At 45.4% G+C, this 25,106-nt stretch overlaps 4 protein-coding genes across 4 annotated transcripts; 2 read left to right on the forward strand and 2 right to left on the reverse strand.

The window, feature by feature from the left end:
* Positions 1-1,408: 1,408 nt before the first annotated feature.
* Positions 1,409-10,711, forward strand: CLTB (clathrin light chain B). Its single transcript, XM_033927729.1, has 5 exons — positions 1,409-1,710; positions 3,583-3,632; positions 6,683-6,800; positions 7,641-7,752; positions 9,085-10,711. The coding sequence occupies exons 1-5, from the start codon at positions 1,542-1,544 to the stop codon at positions 9,254-9,256; spliced, it is 621 nt and encodes a 206-aa protein (XP_033783620.1). The 5' UTR covers positions 1,409-1,541; the 3' UTR covers positions 9,257-10,711.
* An 855-nt stretch (positions 10,712-11,566) lies between these two features.
* On the reverse strand, positions 11,567-14,394 carry HIGD2A (HIG1 hypoxia inducible domain family member 2A). Its single transcript, XM_033927569.1, has 2 exons — positions 14,234-14,394; positions 11,567-12,086 (listed from the first exon to the last, which is right to left on the reverse strand). The coding sequence occupies exons 1-2, from the start codon at positions 14,361-14,363 to the stop codon at positions 11,920-11,922; spliced, it is 297 nt and encodes a 98-aa protein (XP_033783460.1). The 5' UTR covers positions 14,364-14,394; the 3' UTR covers positions 11,567-11,919.
* NOP16 (NOP16 nucleolar protein) lies at positions 14,247-19,619 on the forward strand. The gene is made up of 5 exons (XM_033927566.1): positions 14,247-14,564; positions 16,573-16,681; positions 17,323-17,389; positions 17,482-17,588; positions 18,449-19,619. The coding sequence occupies exons 1-5, from the start codon at positions 14,317-14,319 to the stop codon at positions 18,599-18,601; spliced, it is 684 nt and encodes a 227-aa protein (XP_033783457.1). The 5' UTR covers positions 14,247-14,316; the 3' UTR covers positions 18,602-19,619.
* Positions 19,169-24,910, reverse strand: ARL10 (ADP ribosylation factor like GTPase 10). The gene is made up of 4 exons (XM_033927567.1): positions 24,835-24,910; positions 23,413-23,584; positions 21,978-22,153; positions 19,169-21,710 (listed from the first exon to the last, which is right to left on the reverse strand). Exons 1-4 carry the CDS (start codon positions 24,871-24,873, stop codon positions 21,540-21,542), a joined length of 558 nt encoding a protein of 185 aa, XP_033783458.1. The 5' UTR covers positions 24,874-24,910; the 3' UTR covers positions 19,169-21,539.
* Positions 24,911-25,106: the final 196 nt, after the last annotated feature.

Genomic DNA, 25,106 nt, shown 5'->3' on the forward strand with positions numbered 1-25,106 from the left:
CTGGACCCAACTAACACATATTCTATGATCTTGTGACCACTATCTCAGGTTCAGAAAACTTTGAAAAGCATTTCTGTACCAAGACAGGGAACCAACCCGGAAGTAACTGAAATGGCAGCTTGTAAAAAGCCCATTGTTTAACTGTTTAATGCAACTCCTGGGATGAGCCAACAATGACCTACTTGACCTTGAACTATGTATTTAGATCTATGACCTAACTGTATTAATAACTACTGATCTACCTGGGTAACTGACCCAACCTCTTGTAATGTAATCAGACCTTGAACTGAATAGGTAAAGGCGGGACTAGAAAACCTCTGCCTCTTTCCATTTGCAATTCTTCCATATCATCATCTGATGTCAAGATTTTATCTAGCGCTTCCTAACAAGTAATATAGTAGATCAGAGCAGATAAAGACCTGCAATAAGATAAACTCTTGATTTTGATCTGGCCTTGACACTTCCAGGGCACAGACCAGTACTGGATCCACTCCCCAACTACTGGAGCTGCTATCAACTTCTAGAGAATGACAGGGGAACAAATTTTCCCCCGTCCCCGTCTCATTCCTTTAAGCTCTGCCTTAACCCTTTCAGGACCATAAGGATCGTAGGCCAATTTTTGTGGTTTTGACGACATTTTTATGGTGAAAAGGGCTTGCAGATGCCAAAAAATTGATTTTTTTTTGTGAAATATCATTATTTTTATTTAAAAAATCACACTTCTGGCTTATGGACAGTGTGGCAAGTGAATCTTCTCGTCAATCTGGCAACGACGCTAATGAATGAATGTCGGAACCAGTTTGTTTACATAAAGGCAGTATCATATGGAATCCGTACATATCAAATTTAGAACTGTAGACTATCCCAATCAAAATTTATAGGATTTTAAAGTTATGGGACAAATATGTCCCTTGGTCCTGAAAGGGCTACCCGCACTTAGGATTTTCAAGTGTTTGAGGCTTGTGCAGATGAGGACGGAGCTTGCAGGAATGGGCCAAGGACAGGAAAAGAACTCACTGGGCTGGGAAAATGAGTTCCCGCGGGGACAGGGAAAATTTGGCCCCCTTGTCATTCTCTATCAGCTACTGTAGATCAGCCCCCCCCCCAAAAAAAAAACCACAAAACAAAAAACCAGGCTGCCCTATCACAGGAGCAGTGATTGGACCTAACCTGAGAGTCTGGAGCCATTCCAAGGAGGGGACAACCATGCACAGACACTGCCAGGGCCACCTAAAAACCCCAAAAGAGGGACTAAGAAGTTGTTACTAAGTTAACCGGATTGTGTGCAGGAAAGATCCTACGATCCAGTTGGGTTTTCAGGATTTCCCCATGCACTGCTTTCATTAGGGAAATCCTGAAAACCCGACTGGATTGCGGCCCTTGGATTGGGCGTGCCTTACTTGCCACCACTGTGGCTGAGGCAGGAGCAGGTGAAGGGCTGCCCCGCGTCCCCTGCGCCCTCTGCTGGCGGCGGGGGGCATCGGTCGAGCCAGGCTCCGACTGCGCCTTTGCAGGAAGACGAAGCAGAGGGTGGCACCGGCATGGCTGATGACTTCGGCTTCTTCTCGTCGTCCTCGGACAGCGCCGCCGCCCTGGGGGAGCCCGACGAAGACCCGGCCGCCGCCTTCCTGGCCCAGCAGGAGAGCGAGATGGCCGGCATCGAGGGCGCCGAGGGCCGATCGGGCTACTCGCACGAGCCGGCCGATCCCGGTGAGTGGCCCGGGGGTGGGGGGGATCGGACCTGTGCCCTGGACTCGGCCTCCCGGGGGTGGGGGTGGGGGGGGGGGGAGGCCCGGACCTGTGCCCTGGACTCGGGGGACGGGGGGTTAGAAGCCATTCATTGCCTGCTGTTGTGCCTGTCCCGATGAGTCAGGGAAGGGGGAAGAGGCTTCTTTCCGGCTGGTGAAAGTTGTTTTCGGGATTCATCCCCTTTTATTCTTCTGGCATTTTGCCAGGTTCTTGTCACCTGGCTTTGCCCATTGTTGCAAACAGGATGCTGGGCCTGATGTCCTGTCTGAAGAAAGAGCCAGGTCTGGGGTATTGGACCTTTTTGATATGGCCTTCGGTCCTGAACCCTCCAACCCAGCCAACCGATTAACTGGTCCATTTAACTGTATCCATGACATTGTTTAGATTGTAAGCTCTTCCGAGCAGGGACTGTCTTCTTTGTGACTCTGTACAGCGCTATAGAAATAATTCATAATGTGGTTGTATTTCTATGTGAAAGGACATTTCTGCTGCTCCCTTCAGAACACTCAGTTGCACAATACAGGAAAACATTGGTTCTGAAAACATGCTTGTAATCCAAAACACTCGTATATCAAAGCAAATTTCCCCCTAGAAAATAATGGAAACTCAGACGATTTGTTCCACAACCCAAAAACTTTAATACAAAATACTATACTACTCTGTATTGCAAGACTTTGCTTGTTTAGAACAGTCACTACACTCTTGCAGTGTCAGAGAGAGAAGAACCATCGGCTCAGTTGTGATGTGTGTATACCAGTGGTCTCAAACTCGCGGCCCGGAGGCCACATGCGGCCTGCCAGGTCCTGTTTTGAGGCCCTCAGTATGTTTATCATAATCACAAAAGTAAAATAAAACTGTTTCTTGATCATATCTCTTTAGCTATAAATGACAATATTACTATTAAGACTTAGCCAAAAGAAAAGATTTATAAACTATAAAGAGTTTTACCTCATGCAAATTGTCATTTCTTTAATAAGACATTAACTATTTTTTTCTGCGACCCTCCAAGTACCGACAAAGGGTTTGAGTTGGAGACTACTGGTGTATACTGTATGTGCTTGTCTTGCAAGACATCGCTTGTAGATCAATTTAAAATTGAATCAAATGTTTTGCTTGTCTTGCAAACAGTTGCAATCCAAGGTTTTACTGTACTTGGACTGGGCAGAGTCACTGAGGTGTTCTGAAGCCACTCTCAGGATCAGGAGTGAACATCACACACCGCCAGCCACTTCCGCTTATCCTGCCCTGTAAGTTAGTCCATACTAAATATTTAAATTGGACCCGGGCTTCTGGCAGCTGGCGACGCATTTTGGATTTCCTGTTTGATCTGCGGCTTGAAAGCTGTAAACTGCACTACACAGGAAAGCAATTTGAAAACTGCAGTGAAAGCAAAGTGGACAATTTGGAGCGTCTGGTGGTCGCTTAAATTTCTGGAAAGCTATTTGAAAACTGCCACCCTGGGTCCTTTAATTTAACGTTCCTCCTGATGACCACTCCCCATAATGATGGCTGCTCCGGAACATTGAAGCTTTAACTTTGTGTCATAAAGAGAGTTATTTCTCCCCTGTAGGGTTTTCTCTCTGACAGTTTTTCCCTGGAGTCTTTAAACCTCCCTTTCTTAAGTCTTGGTACTTTAGGGACATATCCTTTGGATTTTGAGGTCCTTTGGTAAAATATTTTCTGTTGTTTGCCGGTTCTGCAACACCCTGCATTAAGTTTTGACACACTATTTTCTTATGGTCTATTAGTCAGTCCATACTGACATGACTCCGTTTGTAGAGGTATCATTTCCATATGCTTTCACTTAATAACTTTATCTTCTCTTGTTTGCAGTTGGTTTTGAGGATCTGGTCACCACACCAGTGAATGGGGACTTCTTTCCGGTGAGTTTGAATCTTTCCTCTAGACTGGGCACAGGATGTCGGGATTCTGAAATATACGAGGGCGAATCAAAAATTAAAGGCAATTATTAAATGATGTGATAAGCAGAACAGAGCTCAAGAAATGCAACATATGTACTTGTACATTGCCTGTTGGATAGTTCGTCCATGCACAGTGCAGCACTTGATCTTTGGTCTTGTGGCTGCCACGTGGTCAGAAACATGGTCGCTCCACTGCAAGATTGCACCATCGAAAAATACATGCAGTAGTGCACTTTCTTTGGGTAGAGGAAGAGAAACCTGTGGAAATTCGCCATCGGATATTGACTCGGTATGGACATAGCACCATGAATGATTATGAGTGGTTAAAAAGGTTTAAAGCAGGAAAAATAGATGTAACTGACGAAGGTCATTCTGGTCGCCCATCAACATTGTGTATACAACAGTGGATGCCTTGATTAGAGAAGACCGATGGATTGAGGTGTCTTAATTGGCTGCATATTTGGATATCAGCTATGGATCTGCATTTGCTGTAATGCATGAGGACTTGAGATACAGGAAAGTCTGCACGATGGGCTCCAAACACAGCCCATCGTTGTGACCCAATTCCTGAGACGGTAAGAAGATCCGAGTATTCTGGAGAGAATTGTCATCGGTGACAAGATGGTGCATCACTATGACCCAGAGAGCAAAAAACAAAGCATGATGAAGTAAGTGATGCTCACCTGGCTTTGGGAGCAGCCGAAAAACTTCTTCTCTGCAGGAATGCAGAAGTTAGTTGAACGATACAACAAATGCGTCGTCTTGCATGGGGACTATATGGAAAAGTTACTTCTATTAAAGCCGTTAAATGTATTTTGCCTTTACTTTTTGATTTACCCTCGTATGTATTGGTAAACCCACCCACTGACATTTCCAGCTTACTGTGAATGTCCATGAGAGATCGGAGGTTGTGATAGGACAGAGTACGCTACGGGGTTTTAAAGAAGGATTGGATAAATTCCTGAAGGCTATGGGGATTGAGGGATACAGATAGAGGTAGAGATAGGATTATGAAAGGATAGATAGAAGCATAAAGGGGAATAAAGGGTTTTAGACAAGGATCACCTTACAGGTCATGGACCTGATGGGCCGCCGCGGGAGCGGACTGCTGGGTGCGATGGACCTCTGGTCTGACCCAGCGGAGGCAACTTCTTATGTTTACTTAATTTTATTTTTGTAAACAATTTATGTATTTCACCAATGAAATAATTTGTGTAATTTAGTACTGAGTTGTGTGTGTGTGTATTGGGGGGGGGGGGGGGGGGGAAGACGATGACAGAGGTTTCACAGCTCAACAGAGTGTGTGACACAACTGAGAAATTCCAGGACAATACACCCCCCCTATCCTTTCATTCCTCAACTCTCAAGTTCTTCATGGTATGGCTCAGCCCTTTAAGATTCATCCCCAAAAGATTTGTTGTTCAGAAAGAACTTCAGATGATTGTGCCTGAAAGTTTCAATGAAAAACAATTTCTTCCGTTCTTTGCCTTTGTAATCATGATGCTGTTGGTGGCCATGCCAAGCTCTTTTACCCATTATGTTATGGTCTTACTTGGTATTTTTGGGGGCTCCTGTTTCATTGTTTATGTACTTAGGGCTCTTTATACAAAGCTGTGGTAGAGGTTTCTACTAGAGAATGACACGGAACAAATTTTTCCCTGTCCCCGTGAGTTTTGTCGCTGTCCCTGCCCCATTCCTGTAAGCTCTGCCTTAACCGCACAAGCCTCGAACACTTAGGATTTTAAAGCGTTTGAGGCTTGTGCAGATGAGGACGGAGCTTAGGCATTGGTGGAATGAGGCATTATGACATCACAGTCTGAGCTCTACAATGTTACTACTTAGGATTTTAAAGGGTTTGAGGCTTGTGCAGATGAGGACGGAGCTTAGGCATTGGTGGAATGAGGCATTATGACATCACAGTCTGAGCTCTACAATGTTACTACTTAGGATTTGAAAGGGTTTGAGGCTTGTACAGATGAGGACGGAGCTTGCAGGAATGGGGCACAGACGGGGACATTGAGTTCTTGCGGGAATGGAGAAATATTTTTTCCCCGTATCATTCTCTAGTTTCTATTGGGGGCCAGGAAGGAAAATGCTCCAACATTTATCTTGCCGACTCTTGATAGAAACATCCACTGCGGCTAGTTTTCAAGCTTTTGTTTCTCACCTAGAACTGGATTGGTATTCAGTACAATACAATGAATTGCATAATCAAATAGTTCTATGCGGTTACAAAAGAATGATAAAAATACAAACATCTGAGAGTAGAGAATCTAATTTCTCAAAAAGAAACGTCAGGATGTAGTAAAGAGATACATTAAGTTGACATTTACATGTTGCCCTTATATGACTTAACAACTCTTCTGACCTTGAATTCTAGTCTATAGAACATTAATAGCCCGCTCTAATCTCCATTCAGATTTTAGGCGATAATAGTATTTAAAAATAATACATCAAAGTCCTCAGCAAATTTACAATAAATCAAAATAATGAGTTTTAAAAAATGTTCGAAATATAATAGGAAGAAATTTTCCTTAATTCAGGAGGAAGATCATTCCAGAGTTTGGTTCCTACATATTCAAAAGATTTACTCATCAAAGATTCAAATGAATATATTTTCTTGTTAAATAACTGAGCTTCAAAGAATGCAGGAAACGAGAAGCAATCCTACTTGCTGGAAAGGAAAATATATGAATAAACCTTCATTTTATATATCTGTAAAAATGAATATGCAAGAAAGGAAGGACATTTTTACAAGGTCAGGGATTCAATGAAGTCTGCCTCTAGAACCCACAGCTGATTCTTGGTTATGAGCTTTCTGCAGATAAATTGCCTGGGTGATTTACTTCTCAATAAATAGTGATTTATCTTTCCTGACTTCTAATGCCCATTCTGTGCTGCTTGGGTTTTAGAGGGCCCGAGACATCCCCTCCTCAGGAAGAGTGACTGGAGGAGGACAGGCTCAGGGTGAAGTAATGATGAGTCCTAAAAATCTTCTGTGCTTTGTGTAGGAGTCTGACAAGCTTACTGATGGCTATTCAGTCATAGCACAGGCTGACAGGTTGGCCCAGGAGCCTGAGAGCATTCGCAAGTGGAGGGAAGAACAGAAGATACGCTTGGAGGAGCTGGGTAAGAAGAACATCACTTGCAACCCCAAATAAAACAACTGGGCAGGGGGAAGCAGAAAAGTATAGAGCAATACAGTGGCATGATACAGAAATTGGTGTCAAAGTGCAGCAGCTGGAACAGGGAGAAACTGGAAAATGAAGGAATAGGGTGCAGCGATCAAGGGTTTGAGGTGCAGCATCTGTGATTCAAAAGAACTCTACCACACCTTGAATACTGTGTGCAGTTCTGGTCACCCTATTTCAAAAAAGATGTAGCAGAATTAGAAAAGGTACAGAGAAAGATGATGAAAAATGATAAAAGGGGATGGGACAACTTCCCTACGAGAAAAGGCTAAAGCGGCTAGGGCTCTTCAGCTTGGGTGATAATGATAGAAGTCTATAAAATTTTGAGTGGAGTGGAAAACATAGATGTGAATCGCTTGTTCACTCTTTCCAAAAATACCAGGACTAAGGGGACGAAGCTACTAAGTAGTAGATTTAAAACAAACCAGAGAAAATATTTCTTCACACGTGTAATTAAACAATGGAATTTGTTGCCGGAGAATATGGTGAAAGCAATTAGCTTGGCGGGGGTTTAAAAAAAGGTTTGGTTAATTTCCTAAAAGAGAAGGCCATAGGCCATTGAGATGGTTTGGGGAAATCCACTGCTTATTCCTAGGATAAGCAGCATAAAATCTATTTTACTACTAGGGAACTAGCTAGGTACTTGGAACCTGGGTTGGCCACTGTTGGAAACAGGATCCTGGGCTTGATGAACCTTCAGTATGGCAATTTTTATGTTTATGGTGCGGAATAGAGTTAAGAGCTTTGTAATCAGAAACCCTTCATCTCCTGTTTCTAGATGCAGCTGCAAAGGTGACTGAGCAGGAATGGAGAGAGAAGGCCAAGAAAGATTTGGAAGAATGGTATATCCGCCAGAATGATCAAGTGGAGAAAACAAAAGCCAGCAACAGGTGGGTTGGTGGTTGCATAGGAAGAGACCATCTTGGGGGAGAGGGGGGGGGGCTGATATTCTGAGAGCAGGAAAGACCAAATGAGCCCATCCATTCTTCTCGGTTGTGATTTCACTTTGAGATGACCAGAAATACTCATACCAGCCACTCTCCCTCATCTATATCTCTCATCTCAGCTTTCAGTCTCTAGTAATGTCCTCCAGTATGCCCAGCATGTGCCTCATCACTGCCACTGGTAGCTTGTTTCAAGCCATGTCATCTTTCTCTGCGATTCTTAAAAGATCGAGACTAAATCCAACAATCAGGTGCTCTGCCTTCTTTCATTTCCAAGTTTGGTTGCATAAAAGAGATTTGCAGTGAGGCTGTGGGATGAACTGGAGAAGATTGACACATTACGTTTATTACTGCCTTTTCCAACTGTAGTGCAGTGTGAAAGATTGTGGTGCAGTGGTTAAAGCTACAGCCTCAGCACCCGGAGGTAGTGGGTTCAAATCCTTGTGACCCTGGGCAAGTCACTTAATCCCCCCCTTTGTCCCAGATACACTAGATAAATTGTGAGCCCACTGGGAGAACAGGATAGAAAATTGAATAAATGAATAACCATCAGATTCAACCCAAGTTGCATATATGCTCTGGACTATTACAGTGCTCTGTCTAACTGAAAAGTAGCTGCTTGCTGTGAAATTAACACACTTTCTCTCTTTTGTCTTCCTTCCCTCTCTTTTTAACCCTTTCTGCCTGCCTGTCCGCTCTCTAGGATTACTGACAAAGCTTTTTACCAGCAGCCTAATGCTGACGTGATTGGCTATGTGTATGTGGGTTCTTTTTTCCTTTTATCCTTGCAACCCTTCTTTAATTGCCTGATACCTACAACATGGCAGTCAGGAGAAGGGCTTCTCTCATGCCCTCAGAACACACATCACACAGCATGTTCCTATAGGTCACAGAAGCATCTGCTTTAAACCAAAGCAGTGTTCAAACAACAGACAAAATAAGCAAATACATTTACACATCAAAATAAATGAATTGTTGGCTAATCTGTGATTGCAGTAATTGGGGTATGGACTGATTACAAAGAGAGTTCCTGGACAAACCAGGACTATTCAAGGAATGGCTTAACCTGGACGTTCTGCTTCTCTTCAAAGGCAGCAGGGTGTGATGTTGTGGCAGATAGAGGCAGCCAGCTTAAAGCCTCGTGTCTGCTCCTGCAATAAAAATTCAACTCCCGTCCATACCCCATAGAGATCCCCTCTCATGGTGTGTGCATGCATGGTGGCATTTTTGTAAGTTTGGAGCTATAACATCTCTTTTACCTGCCTTTCTGCTTTTCAGGGCATCAGATGAGAATTTCATCTCAGAATCCAAGGATGACGCACCGGGCTCAGAATGGGAGAGAGTTGCCCGCCTGTGTGACTTCAACCCCAAGAGTAGCAAGCAGTCAAAGGATGTGTCTCGAATGCGCTCTGTACTCATCTCACTGAAGCAGAGCCCACTGACATGCTAATCCTCTGCAGGGCAAGCAATATTCATAAAGGAACAGGAAGATGAAAGGGGGTGGGGTGGGGAGCAGTCTTGACCCTTCAAGCTTCCATTGTAACCTTTGGGGAAGAGAACCACTCCTTCAGTATGACATGCTTAGCACTTTGAGGGTTCTCTCTATGCAGCCCTATGCTTTCTCCCTTTGATTTCACTAGTTTTGGGAGTGGGATGTTGTGATGTATTGTGTGTATGTGTGTGTGTGTCGGGTTTAGATAATGTTACCAAAGCAGCACTACATCACAACTGAGGTTGATAAAGGGGGCCCTTTAGTATTAGTTGACAGCAATCTCATCTATGTTGTAAAGCTTTCAGGCAGGTAATCACACACTCGTAAAATCTCAGATCCCAGGGCTGCACTACATCACCATTCAGGTGGAGACTTATTTCCCCAAGACCCTCGGTATCACACCCAGGCCAGAGAAAAGCCGCCTTCAAACTGGGGAGAAAGATTAAGAGAAAACTGTGTGTTGAGTTCAGGACTTAAAAGCAGTTTCCACATTTGGAACTAGCTAAAACCCTTCCAAAGAAGGGACTGGACACCAATTTTGTGGTTAAGGCATGGTGCTGGCTGCCCACACTATGTTTTGAAGGTGAAATAATACTGTGCAGCAGAGATCCTGGTGTTCCCTTCTGAAGGATAAGAGGCTAGTTTTATTAAGCATGCTTACACGACTGTGTTCAATAACCTGAAATCATATTCATCACTTCCTCTGTGGGGCACAGCTTTAACACTACAGATGGTGCTGCTGACGTGTGCTTGTATACTTGGAAGACTTTAGACAGAAAGTGACTTCAAAAGATGTCCTTTGAGCTCTGCTATTGAGACAAACATGGGGGAAGCCACTGCTTGCCCTGGATGGTAGCATGGAATGTTGCTACTCCTTGGGAGTTCTAGAATCTTGTTACTCTTCGGGATGCTGGAATTTTGCTATTCTTTGGGATTCTGCATGGAATGTTGCTCCTATTTGGGGTTCCGGAATCTTGCTAATCTTTGAGAGTCTGGAATGTTGCTACTCTTTGGGTTTTGGCCAGGTACTAGTGACCTGGATTGGCCACCGTGAGAACGGGCTACTGGGCTTGAAGGACCATTGGTCTGTCCCAGTCTAACACATACAGCAAACAGAAGAAAGTACTTTGAGCCGATGTGACTTTAGGGGGGGGGGGGGGAAAGCAATGAATTGTAAGTGAGCTGAGGAAGCAGCTGTAAGAGAGTTATGTCCCCTGTCTGCCCACTTTGGGCCATCTCTTTTCCAGCTGCTTGTGCAGGATTCCTTGCAGATAACAGTGAAAAATGTGTGATGCCTTTAACCCTGCCTCTGCTTTGTTTTACTGTTGCATGAAATTATCAGTTTCTCCTCCTCAGGATCACACTCTCTATGTATTACAATAAAATGAGGATTGTTTTATTCTGGTCTTCCAAGGAATTACATGAGTACAGTACGTAGTTTATTTTACAAGTGTATAAGCTATCAAGGAGGAATGCCTCTTCTCAGCATAAAACAAGCAAGCTAAAACCCTTCCCAAACTCATCCAGCTGCTAACACCACCACACTCCCAAACAGGGAAAATGCTTCATAAGCTGCCTTCATTTTTCTTCTTTCCACCCATAATGGCTGGGGCAAATTATTCCACCTCCCAGTCCATGTGGGAAAGGGCATAGTCCTGGCCATGAATTGAGAACCAGCCAATGAAGCACATCATGCTGCACTATTTGTAATCGTTTTGGTTCTCATTCTAGTGCAAATCCCATCACCCTATGTAAGTGAATTGGCACATGTGATTGAGCTGCTCCGAAACGTCTGGGCCCTGAGATTCAGCTCTTTCCTTCCTAATGTTCCGGAGGGAATAGAACAGGAATGTTCTCATCAAATCCAGTGCATGACTGACTGCCATACAGTGGACGTGGTACAATCTCATGGATTGCCTGAAATCCTGACTGGATGTGACTGTGCAGGGAGCCAGTGATACCACTTACACACAGAAAGGAAAATGAGAAGGAAGCTCACAAAGTGACACCATTGCAAACTTAAATCCTCCATATTAGAGAATGACATGGGGACAAATATTTCCATTCCTACAAGCTTTGCCTTAACCACACAAGCCTCAAACACTTATGATTTTAAAGCCTTTTAGGCTTGTGCAGATGAGGACAGGGAAAACATTTGTCCCTGTGTCATTCTCTACTCCACATCAGCTGTAGCTTAGGCTCCAACAGTGCTAGCTTTCTCTCTCTCACACACACAGCACTCCAAAGAACAGGACCAGCACAGGCAGCAGCAGTGTAAAGTATCATTTTAATCACAATGATTTTGTATTTATATTTCATTGCACTCTTTAACAAACAACAGGTCACTGAACAATTGGCATAGGTTTTAATAATACAAATTTTACACAAATGCCTCAGTTATACAATACTACTGTCTAGGTACCCAAATTAGCTGGCATTCCAGCTCCTCAGCTTGGTCTCTTAGCTCTTTGGGGCAAACAGCAGCTCGCGAAGAGACCGATAGAGGTAATGTAAAGTTAAGGTTTTAGAGACCAGGAGGGAGTCCAAGAGCCAAGTCCCAACTGATGCTAAGCAGCCACTGTCATGCAAAGAGGCTGCTGGATTTCATGGAAGAGGCTGAATCAATGGCGCGCTTTCACAGCAGACGCAACCACACCCACCATGATAGCAGCAATGGTAAAGCCTTGAGCTAGGATACGTGCCCGCATCAGCAACTGTGACTGGCGAGTCTTCCCCTTCTTGAAGGCAATAAGCCCATAAGTCAGAATGCCTGCTGTAGCTAAGCAACCTAGGAAAGAGGAAAGAGAGGGGTCAAAGTGCAGAGGGCGACATGGAAAGCAACGTCAGCTTCAAGGTTTTATTTGACTTTTTAAATATTTTATAATTACAAAACTTGGCTGTAGTGAAATACTACCTCAGGCACAAACCATGTCGGTGCTAGAACAGGGTCTTAAAGGCAGCTCTAGATGAGAGGGTTCTATGCTCTGTATATGGCTCTCCATGATTTTCTGAGCACAAAACCAAAATATTCTGAAGCATGATCATCTCTGTACAGCGCTGACCTCTTTAGCTATCTCAAACATTTATGAACCATATGAAGTCCTACTATAAAAGCCGCATCTACACTCCAAACCAATCTTCCTTACATAAAAACACAGGATATCAGCAGATAAGGATCATTTGGTCCACCTAGTCTGCCTTGTTGCATTATAAACCTGACCTAATCTGTAAATTTTTATCTGTCACTGATGGTAAGATTAATTTTCTTTGACTGGGTTACTAGAGAATTGGACAGAAAATGGTAGATTTAGATTTTAGCCAAGCCTTTGACAGTGTCCCACACAGACATAATTTGATATAAAAGATGAGAGGCGGAAGAAAGTACTTAGCCCTTGGAGGTCTTAACTCAAAAGTAGGGCTTTTCATTTTGTTGGCTTAAACTTCTGAGCAATTTCCAATATTTTGAGCATTTAATTTCTGTCTTCATCCCCACCCGGTGTATTCAGCTGCATGTTTTCTTGTTATGCGCAAGCACTTTGCTTTTTCCCCCTTCCCAAAGTCATTTAGAAAGATACAGAAGAGATCAATGGTATCAATCGATTCTCTCCATTTGGAATGATTTCTCAGGGAAGAGTGGCCCATGGTGAGCCTTGTTCCAGGGCTGAGTAGAGAAATCACAGCTGCCCATAGGAGCCAACTTTTCCTAATTATTGGGGGCACTAAACCCAGCAGAACCTCTCTGCCTGGATGCAGTTCAAGGAGTTTGTTCAATATTGGGGGTGCTTGGAAACAGGATACTAGGTCTGTCCCAGTATGGCAGTTCTTATGTGAATGAAGCCATTGTGACATCAGTGCTGAGGTTGGCTCTTAGCCATGGGTAGAATGAGGCATTGTGACGTCAATCTCAGCTCTGGAACATTGCCAATCTTGGGACCTGGGTTGGCCACTGTTGGAAACCGAACGCTGGGCTTGGTGGCCTTTTGGTCCGTCCCAGTGTGGCAGCTCTTATGTGAGTCAAGTATGGAACAATGACACCACTGTGACATCACTGCTGAGGTTGGCTCTGAGGCATTATGATGTCACAATCTCAGCTCTGGAACGTTGCTACTCTTGGGACCTGGGTTGGCCACTGTTGGAAACCGGACGCTGGGCTTGATGGCCTTTTGGTCCGTTCCAGTGTGGCAGCTCTTATGTGAGTCAAGTATGGAACAATGACACCACTGTGACATCACTGCTGAGGTTGGCTCTGAGGCATTATGACATCACAATCTCAGCTCTGGAATGTTGCTACTCTTGGGACCTGGGTTGGCCACTGTTGGAAACCAGACACTGGGCTTGGTGGCCTTTTGGTCCGTCCCAGTGTGGCAGCTCTTATGCTCCAGTTCGGGTTATCGAAGTTGCGCCCATGGGCGCTGTTAGTAGGTAGGATAGCGTAGGCCAGGGGTGTTAAAGTCCCTCCTGGAGGGCCGCAATCCAGCCGGGTTTTCAGGATTTCCCCAATGAATATGCATGAGCTCTATTAGCATACAATGAAAGCAGTGCATGCAAATAGATCTTATGCATATTCATTGGGGAAATCCTGAAAACCCGGCTGGATTGCGGCCCTCCAGGAGGGACTTTGACACCCCTGGCCCATGGGCGCTGTTAGTAAGTAGGATAGCGTAGGCCAGGGGTGTCAAAGTCCCTCCTGGAGGGCCGCAATCCAGCCAGGTTTTCAGGATTTCCCCAATGAATATGCATGAGCTCTATTAGCATACAATGAAAGCAGTGCATGCAAATAGATCTTATGCATATTCATTGGGGAAATCCTGAAAACCCGGCTGGATTGCGGCCCTCCAGGAGGGACTTTGACACCCCTGGCCTAGGGGCAAGAGGGAGGCGCCAAGGGCAGAAGCGGGTGCGAAGGGCAGCAGCCGAGGCCCCGCCCCCTCTCACCGACGGGCACGAACGGATTCTCCGCCCACTTGCGCGTCAATTTGCCGCCGAAGGTCTCGGGCTGCTGCGGGGAGAAGCCCTCGATGTCTGGAGGTCCGCTCGGATCCATCACGGCGTCTCCTGACGTCATCACTCGGCGACGGCGGGCGGGGCCTGGCGCGCCGCTTCCCAGGCGTCGTTTCCCAGAGTCCTCTGCGCCAGAACTCAGGCGGGACGGAAGCGGCGGCAGCAGCAGGATGCCCAAAGCCAAAGGCAAGAAGTTCAACTACCGGCTGGACAGGAAGAAGCTGCGGCGGAAGGCGCGCAAGAAGGCAGCGCCCCGCATCGTCTGGTAGGAAGACGGAGCCCCCGGGCAGCCGTTGAATTGGGCCTAGTTCGTCTCTGGCCTCATGGCCCCGCCCCCTTAAGGCGTGCGATGACGTCACCGCGTTGCCCGTGGCCAGAGGAAGTGAATGAGGGAGCGCAGTGGAAAAGAATGCCATCAGAGCAACTGAGTCCAGTCACGCTTAATGGAGGCCAGAAATCCTGCTACTCTTATGAAAAAGGGCAATCAGGAAGAATTTAAAACTATATACAGTATATTTATGTTTTGGCCCGGGGTTGTTTTTTTTTTACCACAAATTAAAACAAGTTTTACATTAGAGAATGACACGGTGGCGGTTACCTGCAGCTAGCCGCGTTTAGCTGCAGGTAACCCGCCAAAACGGTGACCAAAAAAATAGTCACCGCAAGTTTGGGGACAAGGCCATTCACCGCCCCGTGGAGTGGTGAATGGTAGCATGGGGCGGCGGTGAACAATCTTGAACGAGCGGTGACCGAGCGTTCGAATTGGCAGCCCACTCTCTCCCGCCGGCCGTCCATGTATCTCCCTCCCTCCTTTTCCCTTACCTTTTCTTCTTAAAATGGCGATTTCTATAAGGCTACCAGCTGTATTTCAGCCGGAGCCTTGAAGTCGCGTTGCGTTGCCTGCTGGTAAAAGTCTCCTCTGACGCAACTTCCTGTTTCCGGTTGCATCGGAGGAGACTTCTAGCAGGCAACCCGACGCGAAGCCTTATAGAAATCGCCATTTTAAGAAGAAAAGGTAAGGGAAAAGGAGGGAAATGCACGGCTGGCTGGTGGGAGGGAGCTACTGGACCGCGTGAAGGGTGCTGGGGGTGGGGGGATGGAGAGGAGAAGACGCTGAAGATGGGAACGGGGCCGGGGCGGTGAAAGAGAAAGCGGGGCGGTGAAGGGGACGGCAGAGACAGGGATGGGGCGGTGAAAGAGACAGCGGGGCGGTGAAGGGGACGGGGATGGGGCAGTGAAAGGGACAGCGGGGACGGGGCGGTGCAGAGGATGGTGGTCCAGAGACGGGGCGGTGACGGGGACAAAAATTTTCCCCGTGTCATTCTCTATTTTACATTAATACACAGTACTAATCTTTGACTGCCAATCACATAACGGCGCCGGGTGCAGTGTTGAGATATACATAGGCCCAGATTCTGTAACCGGCGCCGTTGTCGACCACCTTAAAAGCAGCTGCCGATCACGTGTCAATCATGTAATGGCGCCGGGTACAGTGTTGAGATATACATAGGCCCAGATTCTGTAACCGGCGCCATTGTTGACCACCTTAAAAGCAGCTGCCGATCACGTGTCAATCACGTAACGGCGCCGGGTACAGTGTTGAGATATACATAGGCCCAGATTCTGTAACCGGCGCCGTTGTCGACCACCTTAAAAGCAGCTGCCGATCACGTGTCAATCATGTAACGGCGCCGGGTACAGTGTTGTGCCTCTGGCAAAGGTAGGTATTGAAAATGTAGGCCAGGGGTTTCCTGTGATGTGAATCGTGCCTTAGCGTTAGGTGGCCAGAAGCATCCACAGAAGCGCGGCAGTGTTTTCTTTACTGAGCTTGGGCTTAAAAAAACCGGCGCTGTTTAGAGAATCCAGGCCATAGAATGCTTAAATCATTTCTGGGAACTCTATGCAAAATCATTGATGAGGGGTAGAGGCTGCATCACTTTGAATATCTGACTCAAACATTTAAAATATAATGAAAAGCTTCTCAGTTAACCTCCACATTAACCTGTAAGCAATACATATAGAGCCATATAAAAGTCCACTGTGCATTGCTTAATCTGTGGCCTGCTATTTCTTGTACAGTGTTGTGTGCGTCTGGTAGCGCTTTATAAATAATAAATAGTAGTATCTAATGTTAGTTACAGGGAAGGCTCTAAGCTGTGGGTTTGAATCCTTTAGTGCAGATACCAGTTCTGGTAAATAAAATCTAGACTATTTCATAAAGATCTGTTTTTGCTCTCTCTACTTATGAACAACTGTCTGTTTTCATTGGTCAGTGAACAGATCCGAAATGCTTGGGATGACTCCAAATCTGTGGCCAGAAACCTGGCAGAAATGGGTCTGTCAGTTAATCCCAATAAGACTCTTCCCATCCAGCAAGCAAAGGTGAATGACTGCATGTTTACGGTTACATGTCAAATTCTCCCTTTAATAGAATTTCAGATATATTTTCTCTTGGCTTACCCTCTGAAATACTGCATGAATTGCTAAAAATTAAAGGTAAACCCTAATCCAGAAGTCTGTGTAGAAAGCGTCTTGTATTTGCTGTAGTCATTTGGGAGCCTGATTGGATAGAAGGTGGTGTTACAGGGAAATGGAGATGGGTCGAGGGGCAGACTTAGAGGCTTGTTACAATTTGTGGCTTCCTCCTGGCAATCTGGAGTAGCAGAAACAAAAAGTATTATTTTTGGACAAGTCTGTTGGAGAATACCAACATTAACACACAAGGTTTGCAGATAACGTCCAGGTCATCCTTGCATATGGTTGAAGGGAACAATTTGGTTACTTATCGTGTGTGTGTGTGTGTTTGGCACAGATGATTTGTAAACAGAAAGCTGCTTTGAACCACTGAAGAGTGAAGGTGAATCTGCATCTGAACAGATGGGGGGGGGGGGGGGGTATGACTATGGTGCTTTGGACCTACTCTGTCCAAAGGAGGTGGTAAAGCTGGCAGTTGCCGCCAATAAGACCCAGAGAATTCGAATTACTGTCACTTACTGGAACATTTTGTTTTTCTTATGATGCAGGTGACTGAGATGGAGGTTGATTGTACAAAGCCTGGGGTGGTTATCCGGAAGCCTTATGTGTTAGAAGGTGTGTCAACAGTCCCTGTCCTGGGTGTCTCTGGAAAGTGCCTCCCTTGTAAACTGTTCCTAACATTGAGTGGTTCCTTCCTTTGGTTGCAGGGCTGCTGGCCGAGGCAAGTCTTCCTGAGAAGAGCTCCAAAGGGATCTCATCTGACATGGTGGAGTATGTGCGTTACATGATTAGGAACTATGGCAAGAACTACAAGGTATGTCTGGTGGCTGGGCCGGTGCTGCATTCTAAGCCGGAAAATCTTAGCTTGTGATGGGTTGTTTAAAATTCTATTCACCAACCCAAGTGCTTTGATTGCAGTGAATTAACATAAAGACTACCATAATTGAGGTAGAGACCAAAATCAAACTACAGAGCTTAACATCAAAAGATTTAAAGGAGTGGGCTAGATTATTCAAAGCCTCTTGAAAGGAGTAAGTCTTTATTTTTCTTCCAGAAGTGCACGTAACATTTCTCTGGCAGAAAATAGCAGTGACCAGAAGAATGTGTTGTGCATTTGGTAAATGAGGAGACAGTTTATATAAAGACAGATGATTCCAAGTAGGCTTGTGCCTTACAAAGCAGATGTAGGTTATTTGGAAGCAGGCAGTCTTGCAGTTCAAAATATCCACATTACTAGTTTGAATTGCCCTTTCTTTTTTTTATAGCGTAAAATCTGTATTAAATTTTCAAATGAATAACTTGTTCATCAAAACAAACGATTGGGGCTAGACAGGTGCTGTCTCAAATCACTGAAACCTCGTGGTACTAGTATGCCTAGTAAGCACTCATGATTCCTTGATACGTTGAGGCAGCACTTATCTATGGAAAATAGGGTTGTAAATCTCTGTTTTACTTCAGAACATTGCAAGAATGCTCTATCCTCTTTACATCAGAGGCTTGGGAGGGGGGAGATCTGAAGATGGATATCTTTTCTGCTTTCTCACTTCAGAGAGGTGTTTGCCCTTAATTGTCACTTGTAAGTAGCTGGGTTTGACGGCTCTAGGAAAAACTGAAGCCAGTAGGCTGCAGAAGAAATTCCTCTGCCAGCACCTGAAATATTTTGTTTGCTTTTAGAAAATGGCCCGGGATGAGAAAAACTATTACCAGGATACACCAAAACAGATCAAAAGGAAGATTGAGATGTACCAGCGTTATTTACCAGATGACTTTAGCTCTCTTTCTGCGTCTTGTGAACATGGAGAGATGGAGCAGAAACTGTCTACGTGAGCTAGCATCACTGGCACCAGAAGTTGTTGCCCAGAAACCAAGATGAATGTGTGTTAATTTCCCTGCTCTGGTTTTTGTCTAATTGGGTTGGTTCAGGGGCCAGAACTGAGGGAACCTCTAGAATGGCATGTACCCTATCCTTGCCCGCAACTTTGTGATAACTTCTGTTTGTTAGAAGTGGAATAGGCTAGAGTTTTTCCTAATGCCAAAGCTCAAATCTGTCACTTGCTAACTTACTCCAGCTTGGATAAATGCCATTTCTTCTGAGTCCTTTTGATCTGTAATCTTGGGGGGTTTGGCTCTTTAGTTTGAACTGAGCCTGAACTCTACCAGAACTCCTGACTACTGTACTTGCAAGGCTGTGGTGTGAAATTTATCTTACTCAGCCTGGTTACTGTGTTGTGGAAATGGGGAATCTAAATTCTATAATGAACTGAGATGTATTTTCTTTCACAAGAGAGGGGGGGGGGTCATAACATTTGTCTGATAATTTTAACTTTCTGCCTGTCCCTTTTGCTTCCATTTTTCTTTATCAGGGCCCTAGTAAGTAAATATCCCACACTAGCATAAAAAGATACTTTTAATAGAAGATAACGTACATACATTTTTAAACTTTATAGCTATTTAAAAATAAATAATACAGGGCTAGAGTGAGCCTAGAGAGAAAACCTCAATGACTTGCTGGCCCAGTAAGTTTCAAAGGCTGCCCTCCCCATTACAAAATAGAACCCAGTAGGCCAAGCCTTCAGTTTTTCCAAATTTAGGACAGAGGTGGCCTCCACTCTGACCTACCCTAACAGGTCTGGTGCTATTTGACAACAGGGAAATGCTGGGGCAGGACAAAGTGGGGACTGCTGCCCCCTTCCCCCAACCTGAGCCCTGGACAGAGCTTATTGTGGCACTAGAAGCTTAAAGTTTACCTTGGAGTCCCTTAGCAGAAGCCCCTGTCTTTGGTTAACTGAAAGCTGGGGTCCCTCACTGATCACCACCTCCTTCAGGATATTTCATTTATGTAAATACTTTTACATCCTCTCTTGGTTGTCATGAAGAGGTGAAGTAAGGCTCTCATGGTTTTTTTTCTCAACATTAGACATAATTTTTTTGTAAAAACAATTTTTATTGATGACTATATAAGCACCATAACAATAAAAATATAATAAACAATACAATGGTAGTCATCTGTCTTTTTCTGAAGAACAGACTTACCCCCTCCCCCATGCATGTACACTGTAGAATTGGTGTTCTGAGGTTACAGGCAAACCTAATGAATGGTACATGACAGCAATAAGATTATAATGTATCAGCCTTAATTCTATCTGAAGGGTGGTCAAGCAACTATCAAACCATCATGCAGCCCCTTTGTATCAAACTTGTAACACTTTAGCTTTAATATACATTTTCTTTCTGCACTGGAACACAAAAAAGTGTGGTAAGCTTGGAGTGGCCCACTGATTAGAGCAGCTGCCTCAGCACCCTGAGGTTGTGAATTTGATTCCCACTGGCAATTGCCCTGTGTAAACCACACAGCAACAGCATGTCTCGAGCACTGCCTCTGCTAGCCAAAGGCAAGTTTGGGGGAGGGAAAGGAATTCTGCACAAACCTTCCATTCTACCCCCTCCCTTCCATTCTGGCCTCTCCCTCCAACTGACTCCCCCACCGTGAGAACCAACATACCTACAGCCTCCCAAAGAAACAGCAGTGCTGTGAACAGGCAGATTGTTGGCTGGCCCTGTTGGGGCCTTCCCTCTGCTGCAACACTTCCTGTAGATCAGGGATCTCAAAGTCCTTCCTTGAGGGCCGCAATCCAGTCGGGTTTTCCCCAATGAATATGCATTGAAAGCAATGCATGCACATAGATCTCATGCCTATTCATTGGGGAAATCCTGAAAACCCGACTGGATTGTGGCCCTCAAGGAGGGACTTTGAGACCCCTGCTGTAGATGGATGACATAGCAGAGCAAAGGCCCCGGCCGTGAGCAGCCTGTTCATGGCGCTGCCTCTTACTGCTCTGGGAGGCACACAGATATGTTGGATCTGATGGGGGAGTTGGTCGGAGAGAGGCCAGACCTGCATGGGGGAGGGGAATGTATGCTAAACCACAATTTGGTGGTGGGGGGGGGGGGGGAGGAGGGAGCATGAATGCTAGGCCTGTGGGGGAAAAGAAGAGGTGACATGGATCTTGGACTGCAAGTGGGGGAGGAGAGGACATGGATGCTAAACCTGTAGGAAGAAGGGAGGGGATATGGATGATGGACCAGTAAGTAGAGGTGAAAGGGGATGAGAAGGAAGAGATGCTTGATTAGAGAAAGAGATGTCAGATTATGGGGACTAGAGAAAGGATTCAGGGTTCAAGCAAGAGATGGTGAGGGGACATGGATGCTGTACCCGCAAGGGGGGTGGGGCTGGTTGAGAAAGAGTGACCAAGACCAGAAACGGTGTGGGAATGGAGGAAGAGATTCTTAGTGGAGAGAGAGATGCCAAGTAGGGAGGGGTTGGAGTGGGAGAAGGGACTGAGGTGGCTGGAACCTGAGATTGGAAAAGGCAGGAATGAATTTCAGGCTTCAGGATAGGAGAATTCTATGAAAAACACTATAACTAAACTGCAGAATTCTACCAGGAGTAATAATAGACTTCAGAGGGAGGTTTAGCTAGGATTTTATACCCCCAGAGGGATCATCACCAGATAACCTAATTTAGAGCTTATATTTGGATTTACTGTATATACTCTAATATAAACCTAGATTTTGGGGCCAAAAATGGGGGGGGGGGTTCGGTTTATATTTGAGTCTTACTACTGGATGGTGGTGTGCAGGGAAGAAATGTGAACACTCCCAACCCCACCAGTTCCCTAAAACATCAGATCTGCTCTACTGTAGGGGACAGCTATGAAGTACTGTTGGTTCTGGGACTGGCCCAATAAGATGTTCTGTGGAACTGTCACAAGAGAAATTCAATAAGCAAAGTTCTCAGATCCTGGATGCTTTTGGCAGTCCCTATTCCACTCTGCATGAGACTGGTCGCTAGGATGGCAAACTTGCGTTTCCTCTGCACCCGCTGTAGTGCCAACTCTTGATGCATCTGGCAAGGACTAAGTGCATCACTCTTGTCCTGGAGAGAATGAAATAAATACATATCAGAATAGAAATTAAAGGTGAAGTCATCTGTCCAAGCACCTACCCCACCCCTAGTCCGTGCTTGCCTTCCAGAACTCTCCTCTGCTCACTTGCTTGTATTGAGAATGTGCAAAACCTAGCAACCAAAACAGCTGAAAAGACTCCAGAGTGGACATCAAAGGTAACTGAGCTCATGTCTTCCTGGGGCTTCCAGTCAAGCAGTGAGTCCCGATTTAGATGCGCGAGAGGAAGCCTTCATCACCTGTTTGTGAGCGAGCAAAATCAGTGCGAGTTCAGGCTGTTCAGCCAACAGCAGGTGCAGCTCATGCTGGACAAGGGGAAGGCGCTTGCTATCTGCAGAATCCACCACGAAGAGCAGCACATCAGCTTTGCTGAGGTATAAGTTCCAATATGTGCGCAAGTTTGGGCTGCCTCCAACTATCGGGCACATAAGTCAGACAAACAAGTTAGACTATATACTATCCCTTGCATACTAGCCAAACAACACTTTAATTTCAGTCTGCAATTTCTGTCCTTTGTAAGAATATTTCACTATTTAACACGAGACCCCCCAAGAATATTTATGCCTTAGCCTGCTGGAAACCATAGACAAGCTATCTCTAGACACTGCTATTTTGTACCTTAAGGCCAACTAGTAAGCATCACTACTGAGTAATAGCAGAATGTACTGCCTGGAGAGGCTTAGGACTTTTAAGCCAGGTATTCAGTGCATTTCCCCACCTCTCCAGCAGAAGTCAGATTTATATATCTAGCTTGCCTTTTCTTGCCAATTCATATGCCCAGCACTGTGCTGAACTGTTGGGACAATCTCTTACAAGACTACCCTAGCCATGGAGAAGGGTGCGGTATCTAATGCTAGTAATCAACTTTACACCAGCTTTCTCACTCCCCCCTTCTTTTCTATTGATTTTTTTTCTCTTCTGTTATAGACATTACAACTCTTCTACAAGATTGCAAACCACTTTTTTGTTCCTTTACCAAAGGATGCAAGGTCGTATAACATGTTTTAAAATAAATGATTGATTTTAAAAGCAAGGCTGTTCACTGATGCAGCACCCCACCATTGCCCAGAGTATGGCCTAAGCATACTAAGGTTATGAGTTAAAATCCACACTGCTCCTTGTGACCCTGGGCAAGTCACTTAATCCCTCCATTACCCCAAGTACATCAGATAGATTGTGAGCCCACTGGGACAGACACGGAAAAATACTTGAGTAACTGAATAAATTCATATAAACCATTCTGAGCTCTCTTGGAAAATGGTATAGAAAATGGAATAAATACATTTTGTAATACTAGCCTGCTGTATGCTTCAAAGCCCAGAATAGAGTGAGTTATGAGCACCGACATAATAAAGAGATAAGGAGAAAGGGGTAATTTAGCTAAGACACTGATTCTAACATTTTGTCCAAGATATTAGGAGTATTCTGGTTATACTGGATAAAGACTGATTTGACAGCTCCGTCTCCCATCAGAATAGATGCCACTGATGGTTTATATTATTTCATAAATCAAAGAAAACATGGAAAAGCATCATTCAGTGCTAATAGCTCCGTACATAACCTGGATACACTGCGCTGATGTACATTGCATTGAGCTGATTAGGTGCTACTGATTAGCATAATACTAGATGTATGGAGAAAGGAGATAAGAAGTATCAAAAGACTAGTACTTACTCTCTAGAAGGTCTATTTTGAAGCCCTCTGTGTTGACAGAAAGTGAATTAAATCCATATGTGGTCCCTGGGTGCTCCTTGACAGTATTGGTGGTCAGACAGTGCAGGATGCTGCTTTTCCCAGCTCCATCTAAACCCAGCACTAGGACTTGCCTGTCATAGGAGTCTTTCTGCTAATAGAGCACAAGAACAAAATGGCAGAGTCACATAGTGCTAGGATCAGTGCAGGAATACTCAAGATGGTAAAGAGCAGAGATTGACACGGGGACAAATTTTTCTCCGTCCCTGCGGGAATTTGTTTTCCCGTCCCGCAAGTTCTTTTCCTGGGGAAGGGGTAAAACGTGGACCTGACGGATCTAAAACCTTGCGGACCTCAGATTTTTTAATTTACTGGGGCTGCAGGATCCGTCTCAGCATAGGGAGGGAAAATAAAGGTATTAGGATCCGTCAGAACTACAATGTCATCGAGGTCTGTCAGAGCCAGAAACTAACTACAAGCGTCACGGACCTCAAGATTTTTAAGGCCTTGCGGTTTTAGATCCGCTTTTTACCCCTTCCCCTTTTCCTGCAAGAAGAGAATGACACGGTGACAAAATTCATCACCGTTCCCGTCCCCGCGGATAACAATCCCATGTCATTTGCTAGTGTCTATTTCAATCTTAGTCCTTCTACACCAGCATTCTTCAAAGCAAAGCTTGAGGGTCAGTGGTTGTGGCCATTCATACTCTGATTCTTATGTGAGCCAAGGATAATGAAGCCATTGTGACATCACTGATGTGATTGGCTCTTAGGCACTGGTGGAATGAGGCATTATGACATCACAATATCTGCTCTGGATACCAGAGACTGTCATTCTGTGGTGTCTGTTTCAACCTCAGTCCTTCTACACCAGCATTCTTCAAAGCAAAGCTTGAGGGTCAGTGGTTGTGGCAATTCATACTCTTGATTCTTCCCTCTCTCCTTAAAGAATGACATGAAGATGGTTTCCCGCGGTTATCCGCGGGGACGGGAACGGTGATGAAGTTTGTCACCGTGTCATTCTCTACCTGCAAGCTCCGTCCTCATCTGCACAGGCTCAAGCACCTTAAAATCCTACGGCTTGTGCGGTTAAGGCAGAGCTTACAGGAATGGGACGAGGAGAAATGCGCATTTGGATGCGAAGGCACTGGAGACCGAGCCAATTTGTCCCCTGCTTGACTTTTCTGTGAGCAGCAGCTGCCTCATAAGTGTCTTCTTTTTATTGATTTCTTCGAATCATTTCTAGACCAAAACCTAAAATGTTAAAACAAAAGCGCGCCCCGGGAGGGGGTGGGGCTGCTGGTGGGACCTGAGGCGGCGGGTGCCGGAGCTGGTAACGCCTCGTCCCGCTGCAGAGGCGCCACCTCCAGGCCATGAAGAGCGCCGAGCCCAGGGTCGCCATTACCGCCTCCAGCACCGCGCCCAGGTGCCGCAGGGCCGCCATGCCGGCCACTTCCGGGTCCGCCTGCGTCCGAGGGACGTCGTCCCGCCCCTTGCGTACAGCACCTTAGACGCGGCTGTGTCTTGCGCACGCGCAGTCCCAGAATGCACCAGAAATGCAGGGCTACGTCTAAGCATCAAGGGCCACATCTGTGGGCTCTTCACTCTCACTAGAAATTGTGCAGTGTCCAGGACTCACCCAGGATCCAGATTAAGGCGATTTTGGGCCCCACGTGT

This window comes from Geotrypetes seraphini, chromosome 18 (genome assembly GCF_902459505.1).
Source record: "Geotrypetes seraphini chromosome 18, aGeoSer1.1, whole genome shotgun sequence".
Classification (NCBI taxonomy): domain Eukaryota; kingdom Metazoa; phylum Chordata; class Amphibia; order Gymnophiona; family Dermophiidae; genus Geotrypetes; species Geotrypetes seraphini.